The 25575-nt window shown below is 41.1% G+C and overlaps 1 protein-coding gene and 1 long non-coding RNA gene across 4 annotated transcripts in view; one reads left to right on the top strand and one right to left on the bottom strand.

The window, feature by feature from the left end:
* Positions 1 to 976: 976 nt before the first annotated feature.
* On the top strand, positions 977 to 25575 carry LOC117523665. Its single transcript, XR_004564574.1, has 4 exons — positions 977 to 1153; positions 6088 to 6095; positions 9665 to 9666; positions 25563 to 25575. It is a non-coding gene; the product is annotated as an uncharacterized LOC117523665 (long non-coding RNA).
* The window catches only part of LOC117523659 (collagen alpha-1(XIII) chain-like), a 155555-nt gene continuing 143703 nt past the window's right edge, over positions 13724 to 25575 (bottom strand). The window contains exons 24-26 of one of the 3 annotated variants that reach the window (XM_034185234.1): positions 20145 to 20231; positions 14234 to 14272; positions 13724 to 14129 (exon numbers count right to left, since the gene is read on the bottom strand). In XM_034185234.1, the coding sequence (XP_034041125.1) occupies positions 14127 to 14129; positions 14234 to 14272; positions 20145 to 20231 (129 nt within the window). In that variant the 3' untranslated portion in view covers positions 13724 to 14126. Of the gene's footprint in view, positions 14130 to 14233; positions 14273 to 19440; positions 19519 to 20144; positions 20232 to 25575 lie in introns of those variants that run through there. The other 2 variants (XM_034185235.1, XR_004564570.1) reach the window with 2 other exon arrangements.

The raw sequence follows: 25575 nt of genomic DNA, 5'->3' as shown, positions 1-25575 counted from the left end.
TCTGAGCTTTCTGCAGCTTCTCTCAAAAGGTAAGCTTTCTCGTTTCCTGTGCAGCTTCCATGCCGCAACATCTCCTGGCTTCCATGCCACTACCTGCAAACTACTACATCACGTTAGGAACTCTCAGCTGTGCCACTGTTCATCTGCAGTCTGCCTCAGAGTGTGCTGCTCTGCTCCTGTCAGCTAAGTTCCTGGTGGTCTCTGAGGTCTGAGATTCCGCTCTCACTCAGGTCCTGTTTGTGACTTCATATTTTTATTCTCAAGAACTGTATGCAGAACTACTAAGAATTTCCAAGTCATTTCTGAACCCAAGTTCCAATTAAATTGAACTTGGTCATAAGACGTGCTGCAGCTTAATTGCACTGCTGACCTCTGAACAATTTCTGAACTGTGAACATTCCTGCATTAAGTCTCTGTGCAAACTCTGTGCATTCTGTTGTTAAAAGACTTCCAGGGTTACGAATGCATTCACTCACCTTTGTTTTCCTTGTATCATCTGAACATTCCTCCGCCCTCGGCTCTGTGCGGCTACCTGGCTCTGGATCCTGTCCTGTCCTGTCTTTCAACCCACTCTCTAACTCCCAAACCTGGTTCCATTTGCACTGCAGCTCCTGGCTTTCCACCGCTCCAAGCAGGCCCTGTCTCAGCTCTGTGGGCACCATCACCAGCTTCAGCATTATCATTCCTTTGTTACTCGTTGGAAATAAATCGCCTTTCATTCACACCTGTTCTCATTATTCCTCCCAGCATTTGAGTGAATCAAATTCGGACCTCTATCACTTGTTGTTTTGCAAATCCCTGGTTTTTCCGATCACCGATCAAAGCTGTTCACATGCGAATGGCTGCTGCTGCTGGAACTTTTTCACACTTGATTCTCAACGTCACGCTTCTCTAAATTGCCAGCTGGTTTGCACAAAGGCGCAGTTCGCTCTGAGAAATCACTGCAGATGAAGTCGTGTCGGCCCTCATTAGCTCCATGGCAATGAGGCTGATTGCACTCCTGCAAAGCACCCTGCTGAAAACAAATACGCAGCAATCAAGGATCACCTCCTCAGAACTTTTGAACTGTCATACTGAAAGGGCCAACAGGCTCTTCTCCTTGTACAGGCTGGAGGACAGCAAGCCCTTCAGAGTTCATGGATAGAATGCTGCAGTCCCTGAGAGGACACCGGCTGGACTTTTTGTGCAACAACTGTCTCCTCAGGGGCGCGCAGCACTACCCAACACCATGATCATGGATTGTTGTGCGCTAGTGGAGGAGGCCGACAAATTCTTCCTGGCTGGCCAGGCATGACAGCAGCTGCACTCGCCCCATCACATGCAGCGGCAGAAGCCCCACATCACACACAAGCACCACCGTGGAGGAGCTGCATCTCTTCGCCACAGAAGCGTTCACAAACCTGCACTGTGTGAAAACATTCAGCTGGTCGAACAAAGTCAAACTAAATGCTAATGTTACAAAAACTAAGCAAAGATAAGAAACCGTCAATAATGACAGCAAAACAAAATATGGACCAATTGAGGTTTTCGGTGGCATTCATTCAAATTTTTTGACAGAAACAAAATCCTGATGAAGCGCCAGTTGCAGGAATGAAGCTGCGCGAAGGATAAACAATGCCAACGAAAGTTCAGATTTCTTGTTTCATTCGGGCTTTGTTGTTCTTCGTTAGTGCCGTGTGACCAGGCCTTAAGTCTTCACACCTGGCTGTTAGATCCATCTCTCTGTGCAGCAGGTATCGTATAGCTGTAGCATGTAGCTTATCGGTGTCCTCTGCGACGCTAATACATCCCTCAACCTTTGTGGTTCTTTTTTCCAGCGTGGTTATTTGGCCTTTGAGATCCTGCATTGATGTTTCCAGCTTTGCCAGTGATAGCCTGGTCTGGGTGTGGCCTTGTACATTTTCTTTTCTCAGTTTCTCCAGTTCGGCTAATATTTTAGCTCCTGAGTCACATGTGCTAGCATCAGCCATAGCGATACCTGCTGATGTTAAAGTTGTCTGCATCAAATTATCGCCTTTGTCCTTCAAGTTCTCCTGCTTGCTTGAACCTTTGCATCTTACCGATGCTGCCATATTGAGTTTGTAGAGTTTGCTGAGTTTCTGATGGTTTTGTTACACCCTAAATAAGCTTTCCTTGAGATGCATAGTGCAGACTATCTCAAAACATGGGTAAACAAATGGGGATGATAGGAGCAGGTTTGTTTAACTTAGTGAAGACAAAACAACATTTGTGATCTGAAAAGAGCATAAAATGAGAATACATATCGAGAATACATATATGCCTATTTTGAAGGCCAAAAACAGATGGACCCATTAGTTTTAGAGCTTGTCTCCATTTATTTTTGGAATCAGCACCCTTTAAATAGATATGGAAATTTTGGTGCTTGGTTCCAAAAGTGCACAAGTTGGCCCCTTATGTGCACCTATCCCAACCATGAAGTTACATGCCACAACCCCACAAAATTCATTAACGTCATAATTTACATTACATATTATGTTACATGCCACAGACGTAACTTTTTTTTTTTGCCATGCCCTCTTCCTGGTTGTTCTCCTACACCTGTGTCTCATTTTCCCTAATCACAGCTGTTATTTGAGCCCTCTGTTTTCCCTCTTGTCTTTGCCAGTTCATTGTTCCTTGTGTCTTCGTTCCATCCTTTATAATCTTGCTTTTGCCTTGCCATGTACTGAACCTTTTGCCTGTTTTTGATCTTACTTTAGTCTCATGATTTGGATACCGTTACTGATTGTGGCTTGCTACCTGTGTAACAAACTTTGCCCAGTTCTTCAGTAAATCCATTTTTACACTCCATGTCCAAGTTCATGACAGAAAACATTCCTGTTAATCACGGAAAAAATGCTATAAGGACCTTCTGAAGCACAAGTTTTCAAGTTGCTGCTCCATTGACTGGATGACCTGGGAAGAACACGTGAGGGATCAAGCTAGCTGCTGAGCAATGAGCCACATGGAGTGGAAGTCTTCAAAGAAATGCAGATGAACAACACAAGGGAGAAGAGGAGAAAGAAGAAGCAGAGAGAGAGAGCAAGATCCTGACTGGCAGATGCTTCCAGCAGCAACCACATGCAGCATCCGTCAGAAACAGTGCGTATCAAGACAGGGCCTATTCAGTAATCTCGATGTCCACCAGCTTGTCCAGGAATCAGTCAATCAATCAAGATACAATCTTCCTTACTACCGACGGATTGTCATGACAACAATAAATTCATGTTGAATCATAGTGTTGTCTTCAAGAATGTTCATGAATGAAAATAAAGAAATGTGCACCCCAAGCAGCTCACAGGAGAGGAATCTGAATCAGATTTATGTGTGTCAACAATGTCACAATTTAGTTAGCGCTTTGCTTTCAAATGTGCAAAATACAGACACAATCATTAGGGCTTCAAATTCCTTTTGTCCTTGATAAATCACATTGCATGTGCTAAATTAACCTGTTTGCATGTTTTCCTCTCAGCATTTTACATACTCAGGTAGATGCCATATATTGCATAAGCACTGAGGCAAACATATTAAATGGATATGTGTTATTTTGCACATTTTCCCATTTAAGCCTTGATGTAATCCTCAGTGTAAATCAGGTTTGTTTGTGGGTGATATGTTATTTGCATGTTTTTATACGTTAACCTGTAATAAACCAGACCCAAAGAGTACAAAAACTCATTCCTATAGTAGATTATCTTCCCCAGGATGGTTTCAAGCATCAGCAAGTTGAACAGAAAGGCTTGAATCCAATGTGGTAATATGTTTGCAAGATTACATTTGGAATTATATGATTATAATGATGCTTATCGTTAATGTAACATTAACTGCACATGTATTGCTTGAAAAGCTTTGTACATTTTTGACAAAGGTCTACAATAATTGTGGTAATAATTGTGGTAATGCCCATCATTTTGTAAATAGAAACCCAAACTACCATCAATACTTACCAATTTTGATTGCCGTTTTCACCAGATGTATCATTTTACACATCATAAACATATGCAAACATTTCTTTGCTCAACTTGATACCAAAATGAAATTATCGTGTTATTATGAGTTATGGCACTGCAACAAGACTCAATGAATATTTTATTGCTGGTTAGGTTTCAACAACAAACTCTTATGGCAACATAAAATTTAGGCAAAGCACAGTACAAATAGATCTTTGTCATCAAGCAGCATAAAATGGATCTGTGGTCACTCCGCATACAACATTGGTCCAAGTTAGAAAGTCAATGAGGTTAGCTTAACGAAAACAGCTACATCATAAAGCTTTTGGAATGAGACAAGAAAACATTTATATTGTCGAAACGTTTCAGCTTTCTTCAGGAACAGACGAGGCAACTTTTGAAGCAGCATGCCTTAAAGGCGAGCAGCAATTTTTCATCCTACAAACTCTTTGAAATTTTACACCATCTCTAACGTTAAACCAAGGCTGACAGAACGCAGGAAGTGGTAAATCTGTCTTCAATGATCAGAGACCAGTGGGATGTACAGTAGAAGAAGGCCTCAAACTCCAGATGATCATGTTATTTTTCACTACATTAATGCAACAAATGATTAGGAGACGTGAGTACTTGGTTTAGAAACAGTAGGAAACTGACCATCTGGAATACTTTTTCTTAAAAAAAAAAAAAAAAATCAAATAATAAATCTATGAGACTGAATTTAAGGCTGCAGAGTGCAGCTCTTGCTGGGCTGAGTGACTGTTCCTGGAACATGAGATGAGTCAATCAACATATAGACACGTGACGATTAGGCTGTGATTTAGAGCAGATCCACTGTCATGTTAAAGTACTCCAGATTTGATGTATTAGCTCTACAAACCAACACAGGACAGTAGAGTTGTGATCCCAACACATAACCACATGAAGTCATGTGATCACATGCAGTATGAATCTGTTTGTTTGCACATTAAGGTACTTGGTTGAATGTTTATGAGCAGCTGATCCTTGGATGTGAGAAGAGCTGAGTGGTGATCAGGATTGGAGTTCCCTTTATCTCTCACTTTTCTAGGTCAAGGTCACAGTGGGCTCGCCATTATATATTTTGACAAATATTTCTATTAAAAATACATCCTCAGTGTTCTTCATTAGTTTTGATTTCCAATATTGACTGTGAAATACTCCAGACATAAACAACAGTAATCTTAAAATGTAAGACATCACTGGTCAGGTCAGCTCTGGCAGTACGTGTGCACTCAGGTGATATGTGCAGATCCCTTTGGCCTTTTCCCGTTGCTACTCTTCAGCTACAACCCCAATTCCGATGAAGTTGGGACGTTGTGTAAAATGTAAATAAAAACAGAAAACAATGATTTGCAAATCCTCTTCAACCTATATTCAATTGAATACACCACAAAGACGATATTTAATGTGTAAACTGATAAACTTTATTGTTTTTGTGCAAATATTTGCTCATTTTGAAATGGATGCCTGCAACACGTTTCACAAAAGCTGGGACAGTGGTATGTTTACCACTGGGTTACATCACCTTTCCTTCTAACAACACTCAATAAGCGTTTGGGAACTGAGGACACTAATTGTTGAAGCTTTGTAAGTGGAATTCTTTCACATTCTTGCTTGACGTACGACTTCAGCTGTTCAACAGTCCGGGGTCTCGGTTGTCGTAGTTTGAGCTTCATAATGTGCCACACATTTTCAATGGGTGACAGGTCTGGACTGCAGGCAGGCCAGTCTAGTACCTGCACTCTTAATATGAAGCCATGCTGTTGTAACACGTGCAGAATGTGGCCTGGCATTGTCTTGATGAAATAAGCAGGGACGTCCCTGAAAAAGACGTTGCTTGGATGGCAGCATGTGTTGCTCCAAAACCTGGATGTACCTTTCAGCATTGATGGTACCATCACAGATGGGTAAGTTGCCCATCTGTGATGGTATGGTGGTGTGTTAGTGCCCATGATGCTGGCTTTGAACTTTGTGCTGATAAAAATCTGGATGGTCTTTTTCCCTCTTTTGTCCAGAGGACACAACGTCCATGATTTCCAAAAACAATGTGAAATGTGGACTTTTCCACACTTTTCGACTTTGCGTCTGTCCATTTCAAATGCGCTCGGGCCCAGAGAAGGCGGTGGCGTTTCTGGATGTTGTTGATGTATGACTTTCACTTTGCATGGTAGAGTTTTAACTTGCACTTGTAGATGTAGCAATGAACTGTGTTAACTCACAATGGTTTTCTGAAGTGTTCCTGAGCCCACGCGGTAAGACCCTTTACACAATGATGTCAATTTTTAATGCAGTGTTGCCTGAGGGATTTGAAGGTCACGGGCATTCAATGTTGGTTTTCGGCCTTGCCAATTACGTGTAGAAAGTTCTCCAGACTCTCTGAATCTTCTTATTATATTATAGACTGTAGATAATGGAATCTTTGCAATTGAATGTTGAGAAACATTGTTCTTAAACTTGTTGGACTATTTTTTCAAACAGTTGTTCACAAAGTGGTGATCCTCGCCCCATCTTTGCCTATAAATGGCTGAGCATTTTGGGGATGCTCCTTTTATACGCAGTCATGACACTCACCTGTTTCCAATTAGGTGTTCTTTGAGCATTCATTAACTTTCCCAGTCTTTTGTTGCCCCGTCCCAACTTTTTTGAAATGTGTTGCAGGCATTTCAAAATGAGCAAATATTTTTATCAGTTTGAATATTAAATATCTTGTCTTTGTGGTGTATCCAACTGAATATAGGTTTAAGACGATTTTCAAATCATTGTATTCTGTTTTTATTTACATTTTACACAACGCCCCAACTTCATTGGAATTGGGGTTGTATGATATTTTGGTAATGTGGTGCATTTTTCTATGCTACTTTGGAGAGGTGGGGATGGATCAGTTATCTGGTTGTCATCCTCAAAATTCTACAAACAATACTCAGTGACAACATGAATTTTTTTAGACTTTTGCAATTAAATAAACTAAGAAATCTCATGTACATAAGTACTCACAGCCTTTGCCATGAAGCTCAAAATTGAGCTCAGGTCCATCCTGTTTCCACTGATCACCCTTGAGATGTTTCTACAGCTTAATTGGAGGCCAGCTGGGGTAAATTCAGTTGATTGGACATGATTTGGAAAGACACACATCTGTCTACATAGAAGGTCCCACAGTTCAATCAATCAATCAGTTTTATTTATATAGCGCCAAATCACAACAAACAGTTGCCCCAAGGCGCTTTATATTGTAAGGCAAGGCCATACAATAATTATGTAAAACCCCAACGGTCAAAACGACCCCCTGTGAGCAAGCACTTGGCTACAGTGGGAAGGAAAAACTCCCTTTTAACAGGAAGAAACCTCCAGCAGAACCAGGCTCAGGGAGGGGCAGTCTTCTGCTGGGACTGGTTGGGGCTGAGGGAGAGAACCAGGAAAAAGACATGCTGTGGAGGGGAGCAGAGATCGATCACTAATGATTAAATGCAGAGTGGTGCATACAGAGCAAAAAGAGAAAGAAACAGTGCATCATGGGAACCCCCCAGCAGTCTACGTCTATAGCAGCATAACTAAGGGATGGTTCAGGGTCACCTGATCCAGCCCTAACTATAAGCTTTAGCAAAAAGGAAAGTTTTAAGCCTAATCTTAAAAGTAGAGAGGGTGTCTGTCTCCCTGATCTGAATTGGGAGCTGGTTCCACAGGAGAGGAGCCTGAAAGCTGAAGGCTCTGCCTCCCATTCTACTCTTACAAACCCTAGGAACTACAAGTAAGCCTGCAGTCTGAGAGCGAAGCGCTCTATTGGGGTGATATGGTACTACGAGGTCCCTAAGATAAGATGGGACCTGATTATTCAAAACCTTATAAGTAAGAAGAAGAATTTTAAATTCTATTCTAGAATTAACAGGAAGCCAATGAAGAGAGGCCAATATGGGTGAGATATGCTCTCTCCTTCTAGTCCCCGTTAGTACTCTAGCTGCAGCATTTTGAATTAACTGAAGGCTTTTTAGGGAACTTTTAGGACAACCTGATAATAATGAATTACAATAGTCCAGCCTAGAGGAAATAAATGCATGAATTAGTTTTTCAGCATCACTCTGAGACAAGACCTTTCTAATTTTAGAGATATTGCGTAAATGCAAAAAAGCAGTCCTACATATTTGTTTAATATGCGCTTTGAATGACATATCCTGATCAAAAATGACTCCAAGATTTCTCACAGTATTACTAGAGGTCAGGGTAATGCCATCCAGAGTAAGGATCTGGTTAGACACCATGTTTCTAAGATTTGTGGGGCCAAGTACAATAACTTCAGTTTTATCTGAGTTTAAAAGCAGGAAATTAGAGGTCATCCATGTCCTTATGTCTGTAAGACAATCCTGCAGTTTAGCTAATTGGTGTGTGTCCTCTGGCTTCATGGATAGATAAAGCTGGGTATCATCTGCGTAACAATGAAAATTTAAGCAATACCGTCTAATAATACTGCCTAAGGGAAGCATATATAAAGTGAATAAAATTGGTCCTAGCACAGAACCTTGTGGAACTCCATAATTAACTTTAGTCTGTGAAGAAGATTCCCCATTTACATGAACAAATTGTAATCTATTAGACAAATATGATTCAAACCACCGCAGCGCAGTGCCTTTAATACCTATGGCATGCTCTAATCTCTGTAATAAAATTTTATGGTCAACAGTATCAAAAGCAGCACTGAGGTCTAACAGAACAAGCACAGAGATGAGTCCACTGTCCGAGGCCATAAGAAGATCATTTGTAACCTTCACTAATGCTGTTTCTGTACTATGATGAATTCTAAAACCTGACTGAAACTCTTCAAATAGACCATTCCTCTGCAGATGATCAGTTAGCTGTTTTACAACTACCCTTTCAAGAATTTTTGAGAGAAAAGGAAGGTTGGAGATTGGTCTATAATTAGCTAAGATAGCTGGGTCAAGTGATGGGTTTTTAAGTAATGGTTTAATTACTGCCACCTTAAAAGCCTGTGGTACATAGCCAACTAACAAAGATAGATTGATCATATTTAAGATCGAAGCATTAAATAATGGTAGGGCTTCCTTGAGCAGCCTGGTAGGAATGGGGTCTAATAAACATGTTGATGGTTTGGATGAAGTAACTAATGAAAATAACTCAGACAGAACAATCGGAGAGAAACACAGTTGACACATGTCAGAGCACAAACCAAGCATGAAGTCAAAGGAATTGTCTGTAGACCTCTGAGACAGGACTGTCTCGAGGTACAAATCTGGGGAAGGGTACAGAAACATTTCTGATCCTTTGAAGGTCCTGTGAGCACAGTGGCCTCCATTATCTGTGCACAGATCCACCAGGACTCTTCCCAGAGCTGGTGGTCCATCGAAACTGAGTGATCAGGGGAAAAGGACCTTAGTCAGGGAGGTGACCATGAACCCGATGGTCACGCTGTCAAGACCTCCAGTATTCCTCTGTGGAGAGAGGAGAACCAGTCTAGTAGAAGGATAACCATGTCTACAGCAATCCATCAATCAGGCCTCTCAGAAGCCACTCCTGAGTAAAAGGCGCATGGCAGCCCAGCTGGAGTTTGCCAAAGGGCACCTGAAGGACTTTCAGACCATGAGAAACAAAATTCTCTGGTCTGATGAGACAAATATCGAACTCTTCGGCATGAATGCTAGGCGTCATGTTTGGAGGAAGTCTGGCACCAGCGGCAGGAAATAGGAGAGTAGTCAGGATTGGGGGAAAGATGAATGCGGCAAAGTACAGAGACATCCTGAATGATAACCTGCTCCAGAGCGCTCTTGACCGCCGACTGGGACGACGATTCATCTTTCAGCAAGACGATGACCCAAAGCACACAGCCAAGATATCAAAGGAGTGACTTCAGGACAATTCTGTGAAAATCCTTGAGTGGCAGCAGCAATGAGGTTCAATGATGATGATGTTCAATCAGACCTGAATCTGATTGAACATCTCTGGAGAGACCTGAAAATGGCTCTGCATCGACACTCCCCATCCAATCTGATGGAGCTTAAGAGGTGCTGGAAGGAGGAATGGACACATTTTCCCAAAGATAGGTGCACCAAGTTTGTGGCATCATATTCAAAAAGACTTGAAGCTGTAATTGCTGCCAAAGGTGCATCAACAAAGTATTGAGCAAAGGGTGTGAATACTTATGTACATGTGATTTCTCAATTTTTTATTTTTAATAAATTTGGGAAAAAAATCTTTTTCATGTCATTATAGGGCATTGTGAGTAAAATTTTGAGGGGAAAAAATAATTTACTTATTTCGGGATGAGGCTGTAATATAAAATGTGGAAAAGGCAAGCACTGTGAATACATTCCGGATGCACTGCAGGTGCCACGAAAAGAGAAACTCTCAACAACCTCAGCACTTTCATCAAATGCAGACAGTCATTACTGGCTGAGACCAAGATGTCTTTGATAGCCTGGATCTGAGTTATGATCCAGAGAATCACAAACTCAGGTATTAAGACTCTTGACTCAGCTCCTTACATGCTGGAATCAGGGCACAAAGATCACAGCATCACCAAAAGACTCACAAACTGCCGGTGTCCACAGCCCTAAATAACTCCTAGTTCATGCCAGCATACAGTGTATACTAGGGGAGCTACGATCACTACCTTTGCACCCCCCCCCCAGGACTAAACCAAAGCAACTTTTTTAGGTTCCTTAGATGACCCCAAAAGATAATCAGGATGTTCCCAAAAATAAAAACTGGACTCAAGCCAGTTATCCAAGATGGAGTCCAAGATGGCCACCAAATGGGGTTTTTCACTAAAAGACCTTTAAACAACATATAAACAACTTAAGTATCACAGAGATTCAATGGGAAGACCATTGCAGGTCACAGCAAACTGTGCCTAAACTAAATTTATTCATGGGTTTAAGATTCAAAATGGCGTCCAAAATGGCCACCAATAGACCCTTACCATTAAAATACATAAGCAGTGTCTCTTAGACTTGGTGTTTTGCAGCTGACTGGTTTATTAGTTCCAACAATGTTGGCACAACAGATGTTGAATGTCCTGGCAAAAGTACTGTATCAGTCAATGTAAAGATTTAAAAATTTTGGGTAGAATCTTCAAAAAGGCATCTGATTTATTCTTAGTGGCCCATGTTTATTACATTTTTGTTTGTTTTTTCTGAAGAGGTTTTTAGGATAGATAAAAGAATTGTTTTACTTTTTAAAAATGGGGATAAAGACATGAATATGCTCACAATTTTTGTCATGTTTATTTGTTGGCAGTCTTTCTGGACCACTTAATGATAGCATATTCTTATTGTTTTTTTGCTTCTCATTATCTCCTTACTCGTCATTCTCTGATGGTAGGAAAGTTGTATTGACACAAACATTCTCTTCTCCTCCACAATGACATACCTATGGACAAGCCAGTATACAAATGGTATGATTTAAATTAATATTTGTTTGCAAACAGTCAAAATATTTATAATATTGCATTTGTACACTGCTTTGAAATTTTTACATTGTAATAATCCAGTTGAATTAAAAATAAGAAAAAACAGGGTTTGTAACTCATTTGAACCAGGTATCAGTGCGCTTGGTTTAAGTGCAGAAGGTTCCTGGGTCAAACCCCACCATTGCCACATTTCTCCATGTAATGTAAAGTTGTATCAGGAAGGTCATCCGGGGTAACACTTGTGCCAAATCAACATTCAGAGTAGTGTAGTGTAGTGACCCCAAGTGAAAACAAGGGAGCAGCCAAAGGCACTTACTTTTATCAGCAAATCATAAAATCATGAGCGAAAACACTGGTAACAATTTTGTGTTAGTCATGTCCAAAAGATATGTTTTAGCAACGCTGTGAAAATTCTACCCAAAACTTGTATGACCTGCACTGACGTAACATTAAGAGAGGGAGTAGAGTGCAGAACATCGGAACGCTGCTTTTAAAGGCAAAAATACAACATGGAGCACATCCGAGGTCTGTTAGAAAACTAACGGACGTTTTTTATTTTTTTTAAAAAACCAGATGGATTTGAATCACGTGCTTGCATGAGCAAACCTTGAACCTTCGTGCGCATGCAGGATTTTTTTCACACCTGTCGGTTGCGTCATTTCCTTGTAAGCAGCCTTTGTGTGAGGATGGGTGGAGTCTCTCGTTTTTTCTTTGCAAGGAAATGGCAGAACGACTGGGGCAGCGCGACTGCATCAAATTTTGTTAGAAACTGGGCGACAGCCAGGTGGAAACCATTCGGATTATTCAGACGGCTTTAGGTGACGATCCTCTCGGCATCACACAGATTAAGGAGTGGTACAACCGGTTTAAAGACAGCCGCACAACGGTGGAGAGCGAGCCACGCTCCAGGCGGCCATCAACATGCTGAAACGACCGGATCATTTCCAAAGTGAACGTTGTGGTGATATGGGACCGTCGTGTGACTATCCGAGAAATTGTGGATGAGGTGGACATGCCACAACATGTCCTGTTTGGCTTCATCACGGAGGCGCTGTTGCTGCGCCATCAGCCTTGTGCCGATGAATTTCGCTGCCGCTCTTTTCATGGCAAAATCTTCTTTCACAGTGGAATGTGCCGAAAAAGTGCTGATGTCCACCTCTTCCGCAATTTCTCGGATAATCACACGACGGTCCCACTTCATCACAACGTTCACTTTGGAAATGATCCGGTCGTTTCAGCATGTTGATGGCCGCCCGGAGCGTGGCGCGCTCTACACCGTTGTGCAGCCATCTTTAAACCGGATGTACCGCTCCTTAATGTGTGTGATGCCGAGATGATCGTCACTGAAAGCCGTCTGAATAATCCGAATGGTTTCCACCTGCCTGTCGCCCAGTTTCTGACAAAATTTGATGCAGTCGCAGTGCTCCAGTCGTTCCGCCATTTCCTTGCAAAGAAAAAACGACGAGAGACTCCACCCATCCTCACACAAAGGCTGCTTACAAGCAAATGATGCAACCGACAGGTGTGAAAAAAATCACGCATGCGCACGAAGGTTCAAGGTTTGCTCATGCCTGCACACGTGATTCAAATCCATCAGGTTTTTGAAAAAATAAAAAGGTTGCATACTTTTCTAACAGACCTCGTATATTTATTGAGCCCATCTGGATCTTGGTTTGAATGTTCTTGTGGCTTTGTAAAATTTTCATATGTACTTGTACTATGGTCACAGAAAGACCTGGAAGATCTGGAGCCCACTCTGTGTTGTAAGTGGTTTTATGTCGAGAATGTTGGTCATAGTGAACTGGAGTTAAAATCCCTTCAGGACAGTAAGAAAATAATGTACAGATGGTAGCACTAAAGGTCCATAACATACGTATGAATCTGCTCTGAAGAGTTCACAGCCATCTTAAAACTTGACTTAAGAACTTACAGCTCCACAGGAGGAGCTCTGCTGCCTGAGAACCAAAGGCAAATGTTTTTGCATTTGGACCATCATTTGGTGGTGTTCGGTTTTTGTCCTGACAGAAATGTTTACTTTTTAGGCAGATTCGACTCAGTGCTGGTGTGATACCAAAAAATGGTCATAATTATTATGAGAAATCCTCTCCTGGGAACCGAGAATATTTAGATCAAATGCTACCTGCATGATATTTCTTGGAAAAACAAAGTATTTGATGAAGTATTTGACTGGACTGTCAGGCCACCTGCTGCAGGGAGAGGAGGAAGGGGGGGGGGGGGGTGTACATTATCCAACACTATGTCACTGAGGTGTATTCATTTGAACACGCAAAAATTCCAATCATATAGCTTTATGGAATGCCAAAATTTAGTTAAACTGAAATGACAGTGTGTGATTTTTTCTTTGCTTTTTCAGATTATATCATAATGAGGACAGTTCAACAAAGACAAACACATTATCTTTCCAGCCTCACACATCAGTGCAGCATGGTCGATTACAACAAATGAGAGAGTACAATAAGTTAATAAACATTATCCACTTCACATGATGCACAAATATCATGCATATGCAGCCACATTATACATTTTCCTCATCCAGCTATATTAAAATAATGCATAGATACAAAAATCCAATACATAAACATCATAAGAGGTATTAAACAATCTGTACAAAAACGTTGCCGTGTTTTGGGATTTTTGAAATTTTTCCAAGTAGAACAGAAAAGTTGAAAAGTAAAAAAATAAATATTCTATTTACAGTCACACATGGCATTCCAAAGTTATCGTCACTGCAAGAAGAAAGCATAAAACATGTTAGTTCAAACCCAGCACTTAGTAAAGTTAGCAGAGGTCAGAGGTTGACAAAAACACCCTGTCAAACTGTCAAACTTACTTTATTCCAACATCCTGGTACAGGTAGTCCATCGTCTCCCTGTGGGAAGACACAACAAATACGAACAGAGTAATGACAGCAGCCATGGCTCACGTTACCATCATGCAAGATACACACACCCACACACACACTGAGCCATTCAATAGCTCAAACAAAAATAATCCACAGTTTTAGTTAAATTTATGAAAAATTTGTTTTGAGTCTTGGAATATGCAAATGGAAACAACAGTAGACACTGACGACAGCATGAGCCATTAATACTGATGTCATAGTCATTCTTGTGGGATCAAGCATGTATGCAGGTTTTTATATCATAATGTATATGCAATGTAATGTCATCATCAAAATTTTGAAGTGTTATCTGAATGAATAATTGTTTTATATGATGAATGTAAACTGTTACATTGACAAAGAAATGTGTGTGTGTGTATATATATATATATATATATATATATACAGTGCATCCAGAAAGTATTCACAGCAGTTCACTTTTTCCACATTTAGTCATGTTAAAGCCTTATTCCAAAGTGGAGTGAATTAATTTTTTCCCCTCAGAATTCAACTAACAACACACCATATTGACAACATGAAAAAAGTTATTTTTTTATTTTTTTAAATTTTTGGAAAATTATCACATTTACATAAGTATTCACACCCTTTGCTCAGTACTTTGTTGATGCACCTTTGGCAGTAATCATAGCCTCAACTCTTCTTGACTATGATGCCCCAAGCTTGGTGCATCTATCTCTGGGAAGATTTTCCCATTCCTCTTTGCAGCACCTCTCAAGCTCCATCAGGTTGGACAGGGAGAGTTGGTGCACAGACATTTTCAGATCTCTCCAGAGATGTTCAATCTGATTCAGGTCTGGGCTCTGGCTGGGCCACTCAAGGACATTCACAGAGTTGTCCTGAAGGCACTCCTTTGATATCTTGGCTGTGTTGATGAACCATCACCCTGGTCTGAGGTCAAGAGCACTCTGGAGCAGGTTTTCATCCAGGATGTCTCTGTACATTTCTGCATTCATCTTTCCCTCAATCCTGACTAGTCTCCCAGTTCCTGCCACTGAAGAACATCCCCACAGCGTCATGCCACCACCATGCTTCACTGTAATTTTTGTCTCTTCAGAGCAGAGAATTTTGTTTCTCATGGTCTGAGAGTCCTTCAGGTGTCTTTTTGTAAATTCCAGGTGGGCTGCCATGTGCCTTTTACTAAGGAGTGGCTTCTCTCTGGTCACTCTACCATATAGGCCTGATTGGGGGATTGCTGCAAAGATGGTTGTCCTTCTGGAAGGTTCTCCTCTCTCCTCAGAGGAATGCTGTGGTCATTGGGAGCTTCAAAGCAGCAGAAATGTTTCTGTACCCTTCCACAGATTTATGCCTTAAGACAATCCTGTCTCAGAGATCTACAGACAATTCCTTTGATTTCATGCTTGGTTTGTGCTCTGACATGGACATCAACTGTGGGACCTTATATGTAGACAGGTGTGTGCTTTTCTAAACATGTTATATCAACCCAAGTTGGAGTCAATTAAGCGGTCAAAACATCTCAAGGATGATTAGTGGAAACAAGATGCACCTGAGCTCAATTTTGAGCTTCATGACAAAGGCTGTGAATACTTTCCAGACGCACTGAATATATTGTATGTTATTATTATAGCACCACCATGTGGTTAGTCAGTGTAAAATGTTTTGCATGTGTAGTGGGCATCTCATGGAAGCTTTGTGACAATTATTCCAGTCTTTCTATGGGCCAACATGCATTTTCAATTTCAATTCATTTCCTTTTGTATAGCACCAAATCACAACAAAGCTGCCTCAAGGCACTTCCCACAAGTAAGGTCTAACCTTACCAACCCCTAGAGAAAGCACACAGGTGACAGTGGTAAGGAAAAAGTCCCTCTGATGATATTGAGGAAGAAACTTCAAGCAGACAAGACTCAGAAGGATGACCCACTGTCTAGGACATTGTAACAGTTACAAGGATTTCATAAAGTTTTACAAAGCTGATGAAACAGAAAACAGGAAATCAAAACAACAGAAAAAAAAACCAAAACAGAAAAACAATGTGCAATTGTTGAGATGACCATGCAAGCATTTATGCTGCAGGCAGAGGATCATCCAGCGCCCTGGGGTGCAGGGCCAGTGGGCCTGTCACCACAGCAACGTCTATTCCAAACACAGACTGCAGTGTGCTGCGTCAACTTCAGGCATGGCATGTTGCAGTCAGTCCAGCATCCCGTGGTCGGCAGACGCCAATCATGTGCAATGTCATCCTCATCTCGGACAGAGAGAAAAAGAGCAGAATCAATCAGCCAGAAAAAACACATCTAAGGTATAATTCACCAGCAGTAAATTGACAGGAAAGCAGAGAAAATACTAAGGTGATTGCCGACTGCTAGTGCTAAGCTTCACTAACAGACCCAGAATTTAGATGACTTGGGCTCGAGACCTGTTCTGTTGCTAATAAAATAAATTTAAAAGGATAGGAAGCATAATTCCATACTATGCCAGTGTGCTCACCATACAAAAGGAAGAATAAATGCAACTTAAGTCTGGACTTGAAGTCTCTACAGAATCTGACTGTTTTATTAATGCCCGACTTTTGACATGAAGCAGAAGGTTTGACCACATTACACCTGTTCTGACATCCCTTCATTGGTTTCCTGTCTCTCTGAGATTGGACTTTAAGGTGCTGTTACTAGCCTATAAAATTGTTCACTGAGTGGCACCTCCCTACCTGGCTGACCTGGATAAGCCCTACGTACCGGCTCGGGCCTTGTGTTCGCAGGGTGCAGGACTGCTGTGTGTTCCTAGGGTGAATAAAAAGTCTGCGGGTCACAGAGCTTTTTCTTATCGTGCCCTGGCTCTGTGAAACGATCTCCCTGCACAGATAAGGCAGTCAGACTCTATGGAGATTTTTAAATCTAGACTGAAGACACATCTTTTTTCCCTGTTTTATGGCTACTATTTTATGTTATTGCGTGTTTTCTTTTATTCTTTTTAGTTTTTTATGATTTTATTCTTTTATTGGGCTTTTTAATTGTTTTAATTCATTCTGTTCTGCTTTTTCAAGCTGCTTCATGCGCACTTCATGTGCAATTTGACCACATTCGTACTATGTGTGAAGGGACCTGTAGGTGTGTGAAATATCCCTACCAACTGCATTGCTGCTGTTTCACAAACCTCCGTTTGTTGTGGTAGAAATGTGCTTTCAGGCTTCTGTCCATAGTGCATTCAATGTGCCTCAGAAAAAAAATTGATGCAAGCACGCAGCGAGCGATGCATCACGATTTCACCCATCAACTGAATCGATGCACACTGAATAAATCGATGCACTCGCATCGTTCATGTTTGTATCGATAATCGTATCGATTAATCTCTACATGCCTACTGTCTGAGCATTTTATGTGCTAATGCTAACAGCATTAGCAATTTTAGCAGCCATCAACAGCCTGATCTGTCAGGTTCATTTAATTCATGATTACTGAGAAAAAAAGCATCTCATGTTTAATATCCACACCAAAGCAAAACATTGTGAGAACCAGTATGCAGTCCTCAAAAATATGATTTTATAAACATCTGAACAGAGTTTAGCCTGTTAGCTCTGCTGGTTTGGACTTGAAGATGGGGGGGGGGTGTTCAGGCTTCTTTCATCAGACAACAGAGCCACCCAGGCTGACACCAGCACACTGAATGATTAGTGCACTTTCTCACAGCTTTCATAAGCTGTAAAATCTTGATACTTCAAAAGGTTATTATCATCAATGAGTGGTGTTCCAAGCATGAGATGGAAGAGTGAAGAAGGATGGTGAAACTAATGGTGTTCAGGAACACAAATATTATCAATGATGTTAATCATGGAGCATACAGTGCATCTGAAAAGTATTCACTGTGCTTTTTCTACATTATATTATGTTACAGCCTTATTCAAAAAGGGAGAAAATTAATTTTATTACTCAAAATTCTAATCACAACACCCCATAATGATAACATCAAAATAGTTTTTTTTTAAATTTTTGCAACTTTATTAAAAAATAAAATTCTGAGAAATCACATCCTCAAGTCTTCTATGATGCCACAAGCTTGGCACACCTATCTTTGGGCAGTTTTGCCCATTCCTCCTTGCAGCACCTCCCAAGCTCTATTAAGTTGGATGCAGAGTGCCGGTGCACAGCCATTTTCAGATCTCTCCAAAGATTTTCAATCGGATTCATGTCTGGGCACTCAAGGACAATTCACAGAGTTGTCCTGAAGCCACTCCTTTGATGTCCTGGCTGTGTGTTTAGGGTCATTGTCCTGCTGAAAGATGAACCGTTACCCCAGTCTGAGGTCAAGAGCGCTCTGCATAAGATTTTCATCCAGGATGTCTCTGTACATTTCTGCATTCATCTTCCCCTCAACCCTGACTAGTCTCTCAGTTCCTACCGCTAAAGAACATCCCCACAGCATGATGCTGCCATCACCATGCTTCACTGTAGGGATGGTGCCTGGTTTTCTTCAAACATGATGCCTGGCATTCACACCAAAGAGTTCAGTCTTTGTCTCATCAGACCAGAGAATTTTGTTTCTCATGATCTGAGAGTCCTTCAGGTGCCTTTTGGCAACTGTCATCTGTGGAACCTTATATGTACACAGGTGTGTGTCTTTCCAAATCATGTCCAATCAACTGAATTTACCCAGGTGGACTCCATTTAAGCTGTAGAAACTTCTCAAGGTTGGATACAGGATGCAGCTGAGCACAATTTTGAGCTACTACATGGATGTGAATACTTATGTACATGATTTCTTAGTTTTTTCATTATTATTATTTTTAAGAAATGTGCAAAATTCTGACCAAAAAAAAAAAATCCATATTGTAGTTATAGGGTATATTATCTGTAGAATTTTGAGGGAAGAAAATGAATTTACTCCATTTTTGAATAAGGCTTTATTTAACATAAAATGTGGAAAAAGTAAAGCGCTGTGAATGCTTTCTGAATGCACTGTATGTCATATTCTTGGAGAGTGCAATAAAACCTGTTAGTGGTTATGATGAAAAAACTGTTATGTAATGCAAAGCAGATCACTATAGTTATAGTCTTGAAATTTGTAACTTTAAGCAAATCTACAGTGAAACATCTCAGAGCCTATGGTTACCAATAGTAGTGTGCTTAAAAATAACTAACGACATGCTGGTAAAGTAAAGGGAAAGATAGAGGGCACCATACCACAGGACAAGGGGCATCCAGCCCGTCCAGGCCAGGCAAGCCCGGTTCACCTTTCTCTCCTTTAAAGCCTCGGAAACCCTGTTTGTGAAATCAACCATTTAAATGTCCGTGTTCTGCCCCTCATTCAGAGCAGAGGGGCATTTCTCCTCTCCAGCTGTCCACTGGTAGCCCAGCTGCAGGGCAACCTAAAGATGTGGATAACCTGGGACTGACAGGAACTGGTCTCACTGAGGTGAGGTCATAGTGTTTAAAGCATTTAGTCCACAACCTGGACTGGAGCTGCACATTTGTTGGAAACAGTTATCTGTAACAAATCTGTACAGCAGCCAACATTAGTAGGAACTACCACAGAGATGTTTCTCAGTGGCCTTATTTGTTTGTCTAAAACCTGTCCAAAGTGTTGTGGTGTGCAAGATGACAGAAAGCTTTAAGACATGTTGATGCTCATCAGCAGTGCTGCCTAGTTCCTGTTGGTCCTGGAGAAACAAAGAGTTTCCTCAGAGTTGTGGTCGGAGGTCCACAAGCAGTGCAGTGGACACTTGGACCAAAATCGCCCTGAGGTTTATTCGAACCACACGAGCCAAAAGGAAGCCAGCGACAGAGTATATGAGCTTTGGAGAAACTGAAGCACACTAGGATTAAAAACTACACTCTGAGTGCTTCTTCCCTTTGCCTCATGCTGACACATCAGACCACGGACATACCAACGGACAGGGGGCATCTAATCCAGGTGCTCCTTGGTCTCCCTTATCCCCTTTGGCCCCCCTGTTGCCTTTCTTGCCCCTCTCTCCCTGCAAACAACAGTGCATTAAAAAGACAAACTTTAGTCCTCCTCAACAAGCCGCACACAAAGCAAACGCTTGAAATCTTTGTCTGTTCTTCTGACTTATGTGCAATTTAGACAACATGAGAAGTAAGTCAGTCGAATTCCCTAACAAAATGTTTTGTCTTTTAGTGTTTTCAAAAACAATAAGACTGTCTGCAGCAGATTTAAAGGAAAGGTAAGTAGAGGAAGTTAGAGAGGAGGAATTAGAGCCAGTGCTATCAGTGAGCAGGTTTGACCTCATGGGGGCGACCTACACCCAAATGGAAGAGTCTCACACAGTCAGGACAATGTGATTTACCCTTTGATGTTTTCATTACATTTTATATTGACAAATTTGTCTTTAATAGTGGTTTGTACCCCTCCACATGTTCCCCTTACAAAATGTATGCTTAAAGTCTCTTTCATTAAATTAACTTAAGTAAACCTCAAGTTTAATTCTTCAGTATACTCGTAAGTGCATAATTTCAATACGTGGGACTAAAGTGCCCCACTTTTAGTTTATAACACTAAGCCTGGAAGTATACTTTAAGTACGAGAGTAGTGAAGGTGGAATACACAACTAGCTTTACTTACTTAGATATACACTTGGACTTATAAAACTACAATTAATCAAGAGACCTGAAATATACGAGGTCTGTGAGAAAAGTATCCGACGTTTTTATTTTATGCAAAAAATATATGGATTTGATTCATATGTTTTTACGTCAGCCAAGCTTGAACCTTCGTGCGCATGCGTGAGTTTTTTCACGCCTGTCGGTTGAGTCATTCACCTGTGGGCAGGCTTTGAGTGAGCACTGGCCCACCCCTCTCGTCGTTTTTTCATTGCGAGGAAATGGCGGAATGATTTGGGCTTTGTTCCATCAGAATTTTTTCAGAAACTGTTAGAGACAGGCAGCTGGAAACCATTCGGAAAAGTCACATGGCTTTGGGTGAAAATTTTATGGGCTTCGCAGAGATTAAGGAGTGTTACTATCGCTTTAAGGATGGCCCACAATGGCGCACGGCACGCCGCGCTCCGAGCAGCAATCGACAGGCAGAAACGACCATTTAATTTCTAAACGGATCGCTGTATGGATCCGGGACCATCGTGTGCAATTTCTCTGGTTATCACAAGAGCTGGACATCAGCCATTTTCCGGCAGATTTCACTTTTAACAAGAAATTTTGTCATGGAAAGCCGTGCGGAGGCTTCGCGCGTCATGACGGATTCGCTGATGGAGCGAGACAAAGAACACCTCCGTTTTGGAGTGTCAGAGGACAAGTTGGGACATGCCCAGCTCTCCACAATTTCTCTTATACTCACTCGACTGGTAAGCCACTGAAAGCCGAGATAGGCATGTCTCAACTTGTCCTCTTCCAGCTGCCTGTCTCTAACAGTTTCTGAAAAAATTCTGATGGAACAAAGCCCAAATCATTCCGCCATTTCCTTGCAATGAAAAAACGACGAGAGGGGTGGACCAGTGCTCACTCAAAGCCTGCCCACAGGCGAATGACGCAACTGACAGGCGTGAAAAAACTCACGCATGCGCACGAAGGTTCAAGCTTGGCTGACGTAAAAACATATGAATCAAATCCATATATTTTTTGCATAAAATAAAAAGGTCGGATACTTTTCTCACAGACCTCGTATTGCAGTTTGAATGGGATCTGAACCCAAAGGAGGACACATGAGGACACATGCTTGTTATAGTTACACATGAGCCATTACAGTTATAATGGTCAGTTTTCTCAAGTATACTTATACTCTCCTATATATCAGTATAACACAAGTGTACTTAGACTATTTGGTGTACCTGTCATTGTAAGTATAATCTCTTAACTACGAGGGCTGTCAATAAAGTATAGGTCCTTTTTATTTTTTTCAAAAACTATATGGATTTCATTCATATGTTTTTACGTCAGACATGCTTGAACCCTCGTGCGCATGCGTGAGTTTTTCCTCGCCTGTTGGTGACGTCATTCGCCTGTGAGCACTCCTTGTGGGAGGAGTCGTCCAGCCCCTCGTCGGAATTCCTTTGTCTGAGAAGTTGCTGAGAGACTAGCGCTTTGTTTGATCAAAATTTTTTCTACACTTGTGAGACACATCGAAATGGACACGGTTCGAATAATTAAGCTGGTTTTCGGTGAAAATTTTAACGGCTGATGAGAGATTTTGAGGTGATACTGTCACTTTAAGGACTTCCCACAGTGCGAGACGTTGTGCAGCGCTCTCAGGCGCCGTCGTCAGCCTGTTTCAAGCTGAAAACCTCCACATTTCAGGCTCTATTGATCCAGGACGTCGTGAGAGAACAGAGAAGTTTCAGAAGAAGTCGGTTTCAGCATTTTATCCGGATATTCCACTGTTAAAGGAGATTTTTTTAATGAAAGACGTGCGGACGGGTCCGCGCGTCGGGACGCAGCCGGCGCGGTGTTGATAACCATTTGTAAAATCCAGGCGGCTTTTGATGGCTTTCAGTGGAGTGAGTATATGAAAAATTGTTTAACAGCTGGACATGTTCCAACTTGTCCTTAAGACTTCCAACGGAGGTGTTTTTCCTGTGGCGGAGCGTCGCAGCGGCTGCGAGCCGACGCTGCAATCCATCCGCACGTCTTGCATTAAAAAAATCTCCTTTAACAGTGGAATATCTGGATAAAATGCTGAAACCGACTTCTTCTGAAACTTCTCTGTTCTCTCACGATGTCCTGGATCAATAGAGCCTGAAATGTGGAGGTTTTCAGCTTCAAACAGGCTGACAATGGCGCCTGGGAGCACTGCGCGACATCTTGCTCCGTGGGAAGTCCTTAAAGCGACAGTATCACCTCAAAATCTCTGGAAAAGCTGGAAACTGACAGCTGAAATCTGTGAGATAGCTTTTTGTATCCTTCCCCTAAACCATGATTTTGAACAATCTTTATTTTCAGGCCATTTAAGAGTTGTTTTGAGGCTCCCATGTTGCCACTCATTAGAAGAGATGCAAAGAGGGGAAACATTTGTAAATGGCCACCTTAAATACACTTTCTCATGATTGGATTCACCTGTGTAAGGAAGTCAAGGGTCAATGAGCTTACCAGACCAATTTTGTGTTCCAATAATTAGTACTAAATGTATTCAAATCAATAAAATAACAAGGGTGCCCAAATTCATGCACCTGCCTAATTTTGTTTAATTATTGCACACTTTCTGAAAATACTAGAAACTTAATATTACTTCTCAAATATCAGTGTGTTCGTCTGCTATATGATATATTTAACTGAAATTTCTGATCCAGACAACCAATGATTTAAAAAGGAAAATCATGAAAATTATCAGGGGTGTCCAAATTTTTGCATACAACTGTACTATGATGTACTATAACTGTAATGTGATATACTATCTTACTTTTTTAGTTCGAAAGAGTACTGCTAACAAATGAGGATAAACTTTGCTGTATCAGGTTTGTTCAGCCAGTCACCAGAACTCTAAGACATACAGGACTGGAGACAACAGGGATGGGTTCCTTGACAGATTGGTAAAGTTTTACAGTCATATGAAAAAGCTGTGTGAACTGTGTGTCGTTTACCCTGCTAATGCTAGCAGAGTGGTAGTTAAACTGCTACAGAACTGTTTGTCCTTGAGTCAAGTGGAGCTGAAGGCGCTGCCATCTTTACTTTACTGCTTAGCGTTCATGGTGATGGCCAGGTTTGTGTGGACATGACACGAAAATGATCAACTTTTTGTTCTTCGTCCTGACTGAATGGCCGCTCACTGAGGCCGCAGGCTGTGAGGGATCACAGGAAGATGAAACATTTTATTGCGGAGCTGATGGAAGGATGTTACGCTGCCTGACTGCAATGTTCTCCCAGCAACACGTCAAATACAACATCTGTGATCAGGTCAGATTTGTGCCTCCTATAACTCTGTCAGCGATGTGTTTGGAGCACAGCTCAGCACATCCTTCTACAGCAGCTCCATGTGTTTCGATCATTAATCGTCCACCGGACCGCATGCACTTACAGCTGATACCAGAACCACTGGGGTGTGTGTGTGTGTGTGTGTGCACCCCTACATCTCAGACACCATTCTGTTGATTGCCTCCTGTATGACACGATGTTTGTACTGAACACTGGTCTGACATATGCTGTATCCAGATCTGTATAAATGGCACTCGATTGATTTTATAAACATAAAACCCGGAACATTTCTGTCGTTCTGTTGCCAACAGCTCAGCAACCATTTAGAGGTTTTTCTTCATATTTGATAAGATTTTATTACATCATGTGTATTACATTATGTGCAGTTTAACACAGCAGACAGAGAAATTATACACACCCTTGAGTATTTTCAGTATCATTTTTTGCATTTTAATTTCTGACATTTTGAAAAAAAAGGCATTCAGGCTTCTCTCTACATTTCATTTTTTTCAAATGATGCCTTTTACACTCACTGCGAAAATATATCTCTACAACATGACGAAAAATAAAACCCTAAAACAATGAAATGCATAAATATGTGCCACTGTTATTATAATACAAATAAATAATTACTTTTACATCCAGTTTTTTTTAATTTTCAAGTCACTGACTATGTCTTGGACTTAATTTATATCAATCATTAAAAATACAAACAGTATGGCAAATGTATTACAAATTTGATTGCAGTAGCCATTTGTCAAAAACTGTGTCACTATACAAACAAAAGACAAGTGAGGGAAACCACCAAGACAACCATGCCAACTCTGAAGGAGTTAAACTCTTCTCTAGCTGTAATTGGAGAGCATGGGAACAGTGCTACATTTACATTTTGCATCACCAGTTATACAACATCATGATGGAGTGGAGCAGTGGAAGATTTTCTTAATAATAAGGCTTGAAAGTTCAGCTACAGTTTGGCAGATGGCACAGGGGAGACTCCAGCCTTAACTCCATCTGTTTTCTTGTATGAAAATACTTCTCTGTTTTACTGTGAAGACGTGAGAGGTGATGCAACAGCTGCACTATGCACAGTTCATCCAGTCACAGCCACAGCAGCCTCCTTCAGAGTTGTTATGGTTGTCTTGGTGGCTTCCTTACCTAGTCTCCTTGTACAGTCACACAGTATTTCAGAACTGTCTGCCTTCAGATTTAATCAAATGATTAATCAATGATTGATGTGCCCAACTGAAGTTGGGCACATAACTTCAATTAAGGTTTTTAAAACTAGTTTTTAGTCTTTTCTGTTCTCGGCTGCCAAAAATCATTCATTCATTCATTTTTAATATTAATGCTTGTCAATTTTGTGTGATTTCTTTTTAAGTTACAGTGTTCTGCAGGTCTTTTAATGCTAATTTTATTTTGTGAAGCACTTTGTATGTT

Source organism: Thalassophryne amazonica, chromosome 13 (assembly GCF_902500255.1).
Source record: "Thalassophryne amazonica chromosome 13, fThaAma1.1, whole genome shotgun sequence".
Lineage (NCBI taxonomy): Eukaryota > Metazoa > Chordata > Actinopteri > Batrachoidiformes > Batrachoididae > Thalassophryne > Thalassophryne amazonica.
Note: the sequence above shows the minus strand (reverse complement) of the source record. Positions and strands in the feature narration are given on the sequence as shown.